The sequence below is a fragment of the Pogona vitticeps genome, chromosome 4 (genome assembly GCF_051106095.1).
Source record: "Pogona vitticeps strain Pit_001003342236 chromosome 4, PviZW2.1, whole genome shotgun sequence".
Lineage (NCBI taxonomy): Eukaryota > Metazoa > Chordata > Lepidosauria > Squamata > Agamidae > Pogona > Pogona vitticeps.
In genome coordinates, this window is record NC_135786.1 from 115,694,520 (window position 1) to 115,706,770 (window position 12,251).

At 42.4% G+C, this 12,251-nt stretch overlaps 1 protein-coding gene across 2 annotated transcripts in view; it reads right to left on the reverse strand.

Moving 5' to 3' along the window:
- Positions 1-2,442: 2,442 nt before the first annotated feature.
- STX6 (syntaxin 6) overlaps positions 2,443-12,251 on the reverse strand; it is a 49,159-nt gene continuing 39,350 nt past the window's right edge. Inside the window, exons 8-9 of one of the 2 annotated variants that reach the window (XM_020789728.3) lie at positions 11,617-11,700; positions 2,443-8,397 (exon numbers count right to left, since the gene is read on the reverse strand). In XM_020789728.3, coding sequence (XP_020645387.1) covers positions 11,621-11,700 — 80 coding nt within the window. In that variant the 3' untranslated portion in view covers positions 2,443-8,397; positions 11,617-11,620. The remainder of the gene's footprint in view (positions 8,398-11,616; positions 11,701-12,251) is intronic. The other variant, XM_020789729.3, reaches the window with a different exon arrangement.

Genomic DNA, 12,251 nt, shown 5'->3' on the forward strand with positions numbered 1-12,251 from the left:
TGCCAGGGTCTTCTAGGTAGAGAGTGCTCAGGACTGGTTTCCCATTTCCTTTTTCCACTAGCATTCTAGGACTGTACAGTTTGCCCAAGACTACATAGGCTAGGTCTCCTCCCAAGATGTACAATGATAACTCATTGAGTTATCCAGCCAACCAGGACTCTATGGCCAAGGAATATTGAAATCACAGACATATAAATTAGCACATTTGATATAATGCTTTATATGTGCAATTTCAAAACTGTTACACCTCCTCCGTGGAATGCTACTCTAGGTAAGAGCTGCTTGATTGCTGCACCAAAGCAAAATCCATTATATTTAATAGGGATCTGTTTCCCTCTGAATACATCTGCTTGCAATTCTTTGACAGATTACATATCTTCATAAAATAATAATACCCTTCTGCCCAAGAAAACCTAGGAAGAACAGGAGGCAAGGCAGCATTTACGTTGAATGGTGCAGCTTAACTGTGAGGCTGTTTTGGGGCCAAACGGTCAGCTTGAAAAGGCAGGGCTACAAGACACAACTTCAGATGCATGCATTTTTCCTATTCATGCCCATTGGGAAGGAGTAGCTCTTTGCACTTCCACCAGCAAGAAAGGTTGTTCTACTGCCCCCTACTTCTTGCAGGCACATTTTGCAGCTGGCTCCTCTTTCCTTCAAGCTGAAACTTCCTGTACTGTACTGATTTTTTTCCAAAGTCCCTTCCTTAGAAACTCAGCCGGGGGCCAGACAGCAGGGAGGGCATCTCCCTGCAATTGCCAGTGCCTTCAACTGACAAAAGAGAGCAGAGATGGATGCAGCAGGCGCCCGGGCTCTGTGCCAAACAATTCTGGGCTGGCAGCCAAGCCAAGAAGCCACCTGCTGGACTCCAGCTCTGTATCAGTTCTTCCAGCTGGCCCCACCTCGCACACCCAGCATGGCTCCTCCTGCTCCTTGGATGAGTAACCTCAGCTTTTGTTCTCATTTGCCTTCAGTGGCTGCATATTCCAAGACTGAGGACTCCAGGGTGCCTGGATAGATTGCCTGTTTCTTCAAAGAATAGGGAAGAGATCTTGGCTACTTGTGGTGCTTTTCTTCTCAAGAAAGTCTGTGAACTAGAACAAAATTGCCTCCCACTCATACCTTGAATAGCATTGTGCTTCTGCCAATGAAGCCCTCAGGAGAGGGTGGCCCTCTTTTGACTCAGGCGCTGAAACTGTCCTTGAAAAAAAATCCTGGGGGATGCAAGGTCATGGCTGCCATTTTAGATTGTGCAAGTGGGAGCTGTAGGCAAGATTTGCCATTATATTTTCTTTGATGTATCATTTTTCTATAATTGTGAACTCCAGTGGGTGAATGCTGCCAGGGTAGTCCCAAAATGGGGCCACTGAGAAACAAGCTGCAAGTTCGGGAGAGTTTAAACATACATGCAGAAATAGGCAGAACACTGAAAACTCCTTGAAAAGGGAAACTGCCCAATGAAGAGTGAGCATGCTTGGTCAACTCCAGATGCCAAAGGATGTCAGTGGTTAAACGACACAGGGAGGGAAAGGGGGAAAGTGAGCTAAATTGTCCCTTGTGGTTTCATATTATCTGGGAAAGAAAATATGACTGACTAGCATATAAACTAGTGGCATCTCTGCCAGGTAGAGGACACCCTGCATCACTCTGTGGCAAACCCCTCTCATTTGAGATGAAGAATATTGCAAAAGAGAATTTTTTAAAAGAGATACTTTGTTTTCTCCCTTATAATAATGACCATCAACACAGGCCCATTTTCTTTTTACACACAGTCCTTTAAGCAAATCGATATACATGGGCAATAAACGTGTTCATTAAATTTGTTTATCAGCAACATAAATAAGTCAGCCAGAAATAAATATTAGATGTATTCCTAAGTGATCTGAACCTTCCCCAATTGTTTGGAACACAATGTCTGTGTCTGCATATGTACATCTGCAATGCCCCATGCCATTCCTAAAGAGCTTTGCCATGGCAGGCAAGGCAAAACTTACCTAGAGTGTTCAACAGAACATATCCTCCCAATACAAATATTTTAAAACAAGTGGGGTAGGGAAAGATCATACACACCATCCTGAGCTCTTTGGAATAGTATGAAACACAGTACAGTATTAACTAGGCATCCTTCAGTCTCGCGCGACTACGGTAACGTGCTGTGTATGGAGGACTTGGAACAGCGTCTAGTGTGGCTGAGAAGGCCAATTCGAGAGTGACAATCCATTCCATACTGAAGACAAATACAATCTGTTCCCTGTCCAGTATTATTTTCCCAGTATTATTTTCGGGAAAAGGTGGAGGGGTATCGCATGGGCCAATATGAATGCCTGCTGTCTTGCCCTTCTGTACATGGACCCAAACAAAATGAATTAAAATCAGTTTTTCTTCAGGCTTTTAACAGCCGTGCAACTCCCATCAACTGCAATGTAATCAAAACTCCAGAGGTGGTAAGCCCATCTCCACTTTTAATACTGTAGCACGATTCTTTTTTAAAAAATACAACCATAACATGATTCCAACAGCATGAATAGGAAACAGTGGTTGATAGCATTTCAGAATTGCACTATTCATTTCAGTTGTAACGGTTAGTCTCTCTCCTTTTCTCTGCCCTTACCACCTGAGGATCTGTACTGCAATCTCTTGTCTCATTTTGCATCTAGATAACCATTTTCCCACCACTGGCAGGAATGACCACAGTTTATCTTCACAGTATATTCCAAAACTATCTGTAGATACTTCTGCAAAGTCCAAACTCTCTGATAATCAAATTGGAGACCGATGCTGTACAGTCATGGCATTTCAAAAAGAGCTATGAGCTCTGCTCACTAGAAGACTTCCCCTACCTTTATTTTGGGTGGCTAATATTGTGCTACAAGTAAAATGGCAAATAATTTTTCTGTTACAATTCTTCCTCTTGTACAGCAAATTCAAAGGGGTTTAGTCAATGGTACATACAGTATAGTACACATAATAGCACCACATCCATTAAAAACATGTCTGATTAATTTGTCATGTAATAGGTAAATGAAATGGTCTGTTAATGCCCAGGTGGCCAGCTCCCCACAAACCTATTTAGAAAACAGATTAAAATATCACTTATCTATTTATAAATAATAAACCTCTTCTTAAGGGAGTGGGGAGGGAACGTGAGACTGAAGCCTTCAACCACTAGCTAATTAGCTGCTCTTTACCCAGAATTTAAGCTACACGGGCTTTATGCTCACGTGGAAGGTAAGGCAGAAGGAGAAGAGCTCATTTCATTGCAGCCTCCCAACTGCAGACACCAATGCCAAAGGAAGAGTCAGGGTTGTCTACGGCCCATTAAATACACTTATGGCTAAGGGATGACTTGGAGGGGAGCCTTTCAAACTGGCAACCCACAGTCTTAGTCACCATCCTGCATTAGTTTTTAAAGGAATCATGTTAGGTGCAGTGGTTTCAGCCCTATAATGACAAGATGAAACAGTGTCCTTCTTTCCCATGATTTATAATTTCAACATTATACAGGATTTTTTTTCTCTCTCTCTGTTTCTATAAAGTAGCACAATATGCTTTGCCTTGTGTTGCCCTGCCTCTAGGTGAGGGCAGCGGAAAATAGTGGCTGAGTGAAAATATTTATTTCCACCAGATGTTTTTGGCATCTGATCAATGTTCACTGACCAATTTTAATAGGTCTTAATTAGAGTACCCCCGTTCTGGAGCTCCCGGTCGGCTATTCACTCCTGGAAGGAGGGAAAATGAGTCTCCCTGTCAGGCTGACAAGCGGATAGCCGACTGGGAGCTCTGGAGTGACTGGAAGGGAGAGTGGAGCAGCCGCTGACAGATGTGTGAGTGGACGGTCTGGCCCCAGGGGGCCGGATCCTCGTTACGTCCAGCTGTGCAGGGCTATTCATATTCATATATGAATACCCCCATCTCTAGTCTCAATGAATAGGCAACAGTAGAAGAGTAACAAGGAATGAAAAGTCAGGAGTAGGAGAGAGAATAAAATAGACAGAAACAAGTTGGCTGAAGCAGTGTTGCATACATTTACAAGAGTGCCACAGACACACTCCCAATACAGCTGGGAACATGTTTTTTTCCAGTAGAATCAAGGAAACAAGCCAGAAACTGCTCATCAAAGAACTAGCAGCTGCCATCCAGTACTGCTATTAGTACACAGAATTCTGGCTGCCAGTTCCTTGAGACATGTAAAATGACTGAACAATCGAGGGCAGCAGCAAGGGGGGGGGAGTACCAACCAGGCAGCTGTCCACCTATTGTTACTTGTTGTACCTACAAACTGGCTCTTTGCAAGTCAGGAAAAACCTATATAAGCTTTTCAAACTGTCTGGAATGTAACTGTTCTTCCTAAATTATATCACATGACAGGGGCCTAGGGCTTTGCACAATTCCAATATATAAACCACTGATGCAGACTTTTTTAAAAAAAGGAAGCCCTCAATCACCTTACTTAAAGAATGAAAGGGTTGCCCAAAGCAGTTTTAATCACAGAGATACAACCAGTGCAACTTCCCTCAGAGACAAATAAATCTGGCACTCCTCTGCAACGCGCAGGTGACTGCATCACTGAATCAAAGATCCAGCATTATCTCACATGGCTCATTAGTCTTTTTTTAAAGTTACACTTCACATTAGGAATGAGAGTGCCTTTCTAAAATCCACCCAGTATCATCATTTTGTAAGATTCTTTCCATCAGCAAAAAATCTGTTAAACTTCAGTAAGGCACATTCTAAATAAAGCAGGAAATCAAAATGCAATGTTTTTCATGGAGTGGGGTGGGTTAATATACTCTATTTTTTTATCTTTTAGTACAGAAGATCAGCTCTTTTGCTCTGCACTGGCATCACCTGTAAAAAAAAAAACTTTTTTCCCTTCATTTCCAGGCATAAAAGAGAAGACTTCTTTTTCTTTATGAAAGCAAGCAAGAAAGAAAAGTGTTAGAAGATTTCTAGCTTCATCTCTAAAAGTGGTTGTTTCATGGCATTTACTTCAAAACAAAGGGTCTGTCTGTTCCGAAGTGGCAGCCATACCAGAATTGTTCACACATACAAAAGTCCTCTTTGTTACAACTGTAGTCTGAAACCAGCTATTCAAAGGGAGGCATTCTGAGCCACACATACTTTTGTTAGTTCAATACTCTCCTCTTTAGTGAGAGGGGCATATTACAGACAAGCATGATTTAAAGAGGGAAACTACATGATTCAGAGTCTCTTAGAGAGACAGTAGAAAGTACTGCAGTATTAATACCCTGATATAAGAGCCGGAGTGTAGATAGTCCACTGAAAAAGTTAAGAGTTTTCACATAACTGTTTTAAAAATGAAGTAAAATAACCTGAAAGAAAATGCTATGCTGCAGAATGCTAAGTTCAAAAACTAGACTCAGCTCTCATTACTGTGCAAGCTTCTCCAATAAAGAACAATGTTGTTTGTTTCAGCCATGTTTCTTTCTCATCCATCACATGTTATTCCATATTTCATAATTTTTTCCTCCACAACCTAATCTATTATTCTGCTGTTAAGAGACTTACATGACTGCTCCAGTGGAAATCACTCAGGAATTATCAACTTCATCCACTACAGATGAACTGCTGTTCTTTATACTTCTTCTTGGAAACCTGGTGAGGCAGTACTCCACATTTGTGTTGAAGTCATTTACAAAACATAAAAGGTTATACCCCAAAGCAAGAAGCATTTTTTAAAGAGATGAGGCACATGATATAAATTAAGGGGGAACGTATTGATGAGAATATATAAATCTATACTGCCAGTGGTGTGATTCTATTTGTCATTTACGTTTTGCAATACTTTGTTATATTAATAAAGAGAAAAAAGAAAAGTCTGATGCCTTCAATTTCTGATGGCTCGCTGAAACTGTAAATTTGATTTTTCTGTATGCTTTTAAAAGTGGGCTCATAACACTGTCCACCATAGCTGGGCTCTGGTATCTCCTGCGCCCTGGGTTCTAAAGGGTTCTAAAGGGAGAAGGGTTACAACTGGCTAGGAGGCAGTGGACTCTGGGGCACATGCTGAGGGCCCTACTCAAAAAAAAATTAAACAGAATCTCCCTGTTTACCTAAGAGGGCTATATTACCGTATTTTTCGCTTTATAAGACACACTTTTCCACCCAAAAAAGTGGGGGAAGTGTCTGCATCTTATGGAGCGAATACTGTAAAACAGCGCTCCCTAGGGCCCAGCGGGGGGATGGTGGGGGGAGCCTCAGAAGGGGCCGAGAGTGCCCCATGGGGCGTGCCTCCGAAGGGTCCTGGAAGGCACTCTTGGACCCTTCCGAGGCTCCACCCACCCCCATGGGCCCAGCGGGCTGAAATTGCCAGAATATTTTTTCCTGTTTTCCTCCCCTAAAAATGAAGTACATCTTATGGAGAGGTACGTCTTATGGAGCGAAAAATACAGTATCACTCTTTGGAGTCAATGAAATAGTACACATTAACATCAGAACATACCCTGTCCCCTCAGACTTTCTTTCAAAATTCTCTCGCTGCATCATTGTTAAATCTGAGTTTAAAATTCTCTTAACTGCATCACTGTTAACAGCTGGTTTCCAAAAGAGATCAAGGCAAGTTGCCTGTGTAATACAAAGAAAGCCTCTGGGACATTCTTCATGATTTTAACAGGGCTCCAGTTCATGAGTGTCCCTGAATATTATCTTCCCCATTTACTAGTCCATAATAATGCCATTGCACTATCAAAATGATATTCACATCAAAAGATTAAAACTGAAATAGCTAAATTATTCCATTATCAAGGAACTGGAATTATGATGGAAAGACTAGCCTCTATCTTCTTTTGTGATGGCCCATGAATTTGTGTTCTCTTTGTTGTTGTTTAGTCGTTTACTCGTGTCCGACTCTTCGTGACCCCATGGACCAGAGCACGCCAGGCCCTCCTATCTTCCACTGTTCTCTTTAACACTTCCTAAACATGAAAAGGGGAATATACCTCTAGATAACCAATGTTATGTCCTTTATCTAGTCAGGTGCAGCCTCTTCATTGCACACACTCAGGATGGAATGAAGCCTAGTCAGGAGAAACCACCTTCCTTATTAACTGTTGTTATATGTTAGATCTGACACATTGTCCAAACAGAAGCAGCTATTAATAAAAAGCAGATGAAATATCAAGGAGCAAACTCTCTATGGGTAAGCCTTTCTTTTCATAAGGCCAGAAATATTTCTCTCTCTCTCTCTCTCTCTCTCTCTCTCTCTCTCTCTCTCTCTCTCACACACACACACACACACACACACACACACACACACACACAGCAGCTTGACTTTAGGTACAGTAAACTTAATAGTGTTCCACTTTGCAGTGCAGTAAAACCAGGTTAAAGCTCTGAAAACTGGAATCAAACTATAGCTGCTTGAGGACATGATATGGTTATAGTTCAGACACATACAGTAGATTTTGCCAACAATCTGAATGGGACTATTACAGCTGGCCCTGCCTCCCCTGAATGAAAGCAGAGATCAAGCCACCAGCCAAATTCCCAGACCTCGGGAAGATATGCTGAGCCTTTATCTGCTTCCAAGATATGCTGAGATTCCTGTTACATTTTGTTTCAATATGCACAGGTGCACCTCTACCCCATATGTACACTGCTTCCTCTAGTATCTAGTATTTAAGCAGTGAGGCACACAGTGATTTACCTTTTATGGTGTGAATACACAATTGTGTTCTGAAGGAAAACTAAAACACCCACAGTATGGATTTAGTTTGCTGTCCATTTGCTACTTTCACAGATCCACGCATATTTTCACGGCTACGTCATGTAACTGGCCTTTGAAGGGAGTCCTGCGGGCAATGGTCTAGTTTCCCGAAAGGGGGATCTGTTTCTACATGCATGCACCCTGATGTTTTCCGACCTTTAACTGCCAAGAATCTTGTCTTGAGAAACAGAAGAAAGGCATCTGAAGTGCTTTCTGAAAAGCATCCATACCTATTGCTGGACGGAAACATGACCAGACAATAGTCTCTTTCATTCTAAACCACCTGCCTTGTAGAGGAGCACACACAAAAAATCATAGATGTCCCAAACCCACAGGAACTGCTTGACAGTAGAGCTTGGACACTTGTTAGCCTTCCATTTTTCCCCCTCTGAAAACATGATGAGGATTATGAACAGAAGATCCATGATAGATACAGAGTCACGGCACTGGTGGCCATCCACAGAAGAGCAGTATCCACCGTATCAAAGCTCTCATAACAGGCTTTCTGTGGCAGGAATCCTCTGCGGTGAATAGAAACAGTGTCTGAGATTCCATCAAGAAGGGAGCTAGGAGAAGTATCTGAGCTCCATTCCGTCACAGCACAAAAAACAGGATAAGCACCACCAGGAGGATAACAAAAAGAACAATTATTGCACACCACTGCCGGCGATCTGAAAGAAAACATGCCCAGATTACTCCTTTGCTTTCTAGAAATCCCTTTCTATGTAATGCACTGTTTTAACATCTTGAGGCGAAAATTAAGAGAGAACATGAAACAGTTCTTCTGAAACAGCTTATCTGGAACTAATTTTATTTATTTTTTAAAGATAATTTTACCCTGCCTTTCTCCTAAAAAAGAACCCGTCAGCTTACATTATTAAAAACCGTAATATTAAAAGCTAAAAAAGTAAAATATTCAAATATTAAAGAATTAACAACAAATTTAAAATGTTAGGAAAAAGCATTAAAAAAGAAATTGAAAAGCAACAAAATATAAACCATCCTGTTTATTGTCTCCTAGACCAGTGGTCCCCAACCTTTTCTGAGTCACGGACCGGTTGGGGGCACGGGGAGCACTTGTGGAGGGGCACGCTCACACGCAATGGGGCAGAACGCACTTGTGCGCATACGTGACGGGGCAGAATGCACTCGCGTGCATGGACGAGTGGTGGGGCACGCTCATGGAGGGGCGGGGCATCCGTGTGTGCAAGTGGCAGGCCGTGCATGCAGGTGGGGTGGGTGCGTGGGTGCGTGTGAGGGGGGCAGATTTGTCTTTGCTGCCTGGTCCTGCCATGGCCATGGACTGGCACTGGGCCACGAACCTGGGGTTGGGGACCCCGTCCTAGACAATCAGTCACTAAGGAAAAGCCTGCCTGAAGAAAAAGGTCTTCATCTGCTTGTGGAAGGACAGCAAAAATGGGCCAGCCTGGCCTCTTGTGGGACGGAGTTCCAGAGTATGGAAGCAGCAACAGAGAAGGCCCTCACCCATGTCCAAACCAAGAGCACCTGTGACTGAGAGTGGGACTGAGAGAAAGGCCTCCCCTGAAGATCTTAATATCCAAGCACGTTCATAATGGCAGACACAGTCTTTGAGATAGCTTGGACCCAAGCCATTTAGGGTTTTACAGTCTGGAAATGGACTAGCACCCAGTAGAAGTGCTGTAACAGGGGCATTATGTTATCCCTGCAACCGGTCCCAGTTAACAAGCTGGCTACAGCATTCTGGAACCACAGAAGTCTCCAAGCACTTTCCAAAAGAAGCCCCAAGTACAGTTACAACTAAGGGTGTGTGGAAGCATAGCCATCAGGACCAGTATGCTCTGTATTCTTTAGGAAACATTCCAACTTTCGCCTCTGTGAGGCCCATTATATTATCTCTGCACTTTAGGATTTCCATTTAAAGCTTTAAAAATGCCCATCAGTAGGGGGACATGAGACAGCTATGAGCTGGTGGGGCTATGCAGATCCTTTAGTTCGTTACCTATCCACTCACAGCCCACAAAGCAATCATTCTTTTACAGTATCACACATGCTCAATCCCAATAGTGTAGTATTTCAGTATGCTCCTTGTGATATATTGGGGTTGTGTGGGGGTCAGAGTTTTTAATTTGTAAACTGATGGGAGTAGTGTGTCCACTAGACAGGCAGTAGGTAGGTAGGCAGGCAGGCAGGTAGGTAGGCAGGCAGACAGACACCCTACCTCACTAGGCACTGAGTCTTGCACTTAGTGCCACTGATGACTGGTCTAGAGAATTGGATATACATTCCAAAAGAAAACGAAAGTATACCCTCTTTGAATTATTTGGTTTTACGCATCAGGACATAATAAAAAATCACCTGGTTCTTAGCAGGTCTGAACATTAAGTAACTACAACCTCAGATGACAACAACACACAACATATTACACCATGTCATGATATATTTAACAAAAATAAAGCCCAAATGGAGAAGCCATGTATGAAAAACTAAGTACACCCTTCCTGCTTCCGTAAGATTTAAGAGGCTAAGTAGCTGCCAGGTGCTGCTAACCAAATGCCCTTGAGTAATTGATCATCAGCAAGTGTGCCTACCTCTATAAAAGCCAAAGTTTTAGCAGTTTGCTGACCCAGAGCATTTAGAGTGAGCACAACACCAAGGAAGAAACACATCAGTGATTATTGTACAGAAGCAATTGTTGCTGCCCATCAATCTGGGAAGGGTTATAAGGCCATTTCCAAATAATGTAAAATCCATCATTCTACATTGAACAAGATTATTCACAAGTGGAAAACATTAAAGATAGTTGCCAATATTTCCAGGAATGGACATCCAAGCAAATTCACCCCAGGATCAGACCCTGCAATGCTCAGAGAAACTGCAAAAAATCTACAAGTTACATCTCAGACTCTACAGGCCTCAGTTAACATGTGAAAGTCAAAGTCCAGACCTAAATCTGACTGAAATGCTGTGGTGGGATCTTATAAGAGCTGTGCATAAACAAATACCCGCAAACCTCAATGAGCTGATGCAATATTGTAAAGAAGAATGAGCCAAATTCGTCCAGTGATGAGACTCATAAAGTCATACAGAAAATGATTACTTCACATTATTGCTGCTAAAGGTGGTTCTAAAAGCTTCATAATGTGTACAGTACTTAGTTTTTCACACAGGGTTTCTCCATTTTGGCTTTATTTTTGTTAAATAAACCATGCCACAGTATAGTATGTCATGAGCTGTTGCTCATCTGAGGTTATATTTACCTAATATTCAGACTTGCTAAGGACGAGGTGATTTTTATTATATCCTGATACATAAAGCCATAGAATTCAAAGAGGGTGCAATTTCTTTTTCACATGACGGTCCAATGCTTTTCAATGAGAGAGAAAAAAAATCACCAAAAATTAACGACTCAGAACAACACCAAATTAAGTTTGCATAGGTTTCAGGAGGTGGGCTAACGATTGCAAGCATTAATCTGTTCCAATTGGAACAGATTAACCAGTTTTCAATGCATTCCTATGGGAAATGGTTTTTCACTTAACGATGTTTTCACATAACGATTTTTTAATGGAACCAGTTAACATTGTTAAGCGAGGCACCACTGTATTTGCCACCTCTTTTTTTAATTGCCCTCTTTCAGGGTTCTGCAGTACTGTTTTTGAAAAGTTCCATTTCAAGGAATCCTTTCCACACTGTGTTGGAACAGTTTCAGAGATTATGGTGCACATATTAGCACGCCTACATTTCACATGGCCTCACCATCACTATAAGGGAAGTCAAATCACTTCAGAATATTTTCAATACTTCTTTTGCCAAAGGAAGATCCACCATAATAGTAATGCTGTTGGAGGGGTATTAACTGCTTTCTTTCCTTTTTTCATGGATTCTGATGAACACAGATATTTGAATACCTCTTCATAGGAAAGTATGGTCATTCTCTCTATTCTCTTGGGATATTAAGCCCTGCCCAGATGGTAACTGTTGCTCTCGTCTGTCTAAACAAGAGGAATGCAGAAAAATAGGAAAACATATATACGATGAGAATTTAAAGGATATTTGTTAATACTGCACCCACTGGAACACTTCATATGGGCAATTCATATTTATATTTTCAGGATATGAATATGAACTGCAGCACAACAGGTGCCACAGAGGCCACTTATTGGGCTCTGCGCAATGCTGGATTCCTTCAGCAGCAGTGGTATACCAATCCCAGCAGGAGCTGAGCTAACCCTTCTCCGCCTCACCACACAGTCAACCACTTTGGCGCGGAGGCAGGATGGGGAGTCTCCCTGCTGAGCTGATGAGTAGCTAGCTGTGAGGCAAGGCGGGGAAGAGCCAGCCAGGCTCCTCTTGGGACTTGTGTGTCATCGCTGCCGCAGACCCCCACCGCCACTAAGAGCCTGGTTAGTGGCCCAGCTGGTTCTGGAGGAGGGAACTGGACCCTCACAGCACTTGTGGTGCTATGGGTGGTGTTCATATCCTGCTATATGAATACGAAGTACCTGTGCCTGTGTTTAATTTATAACTGTAAAAGGATCAGAAT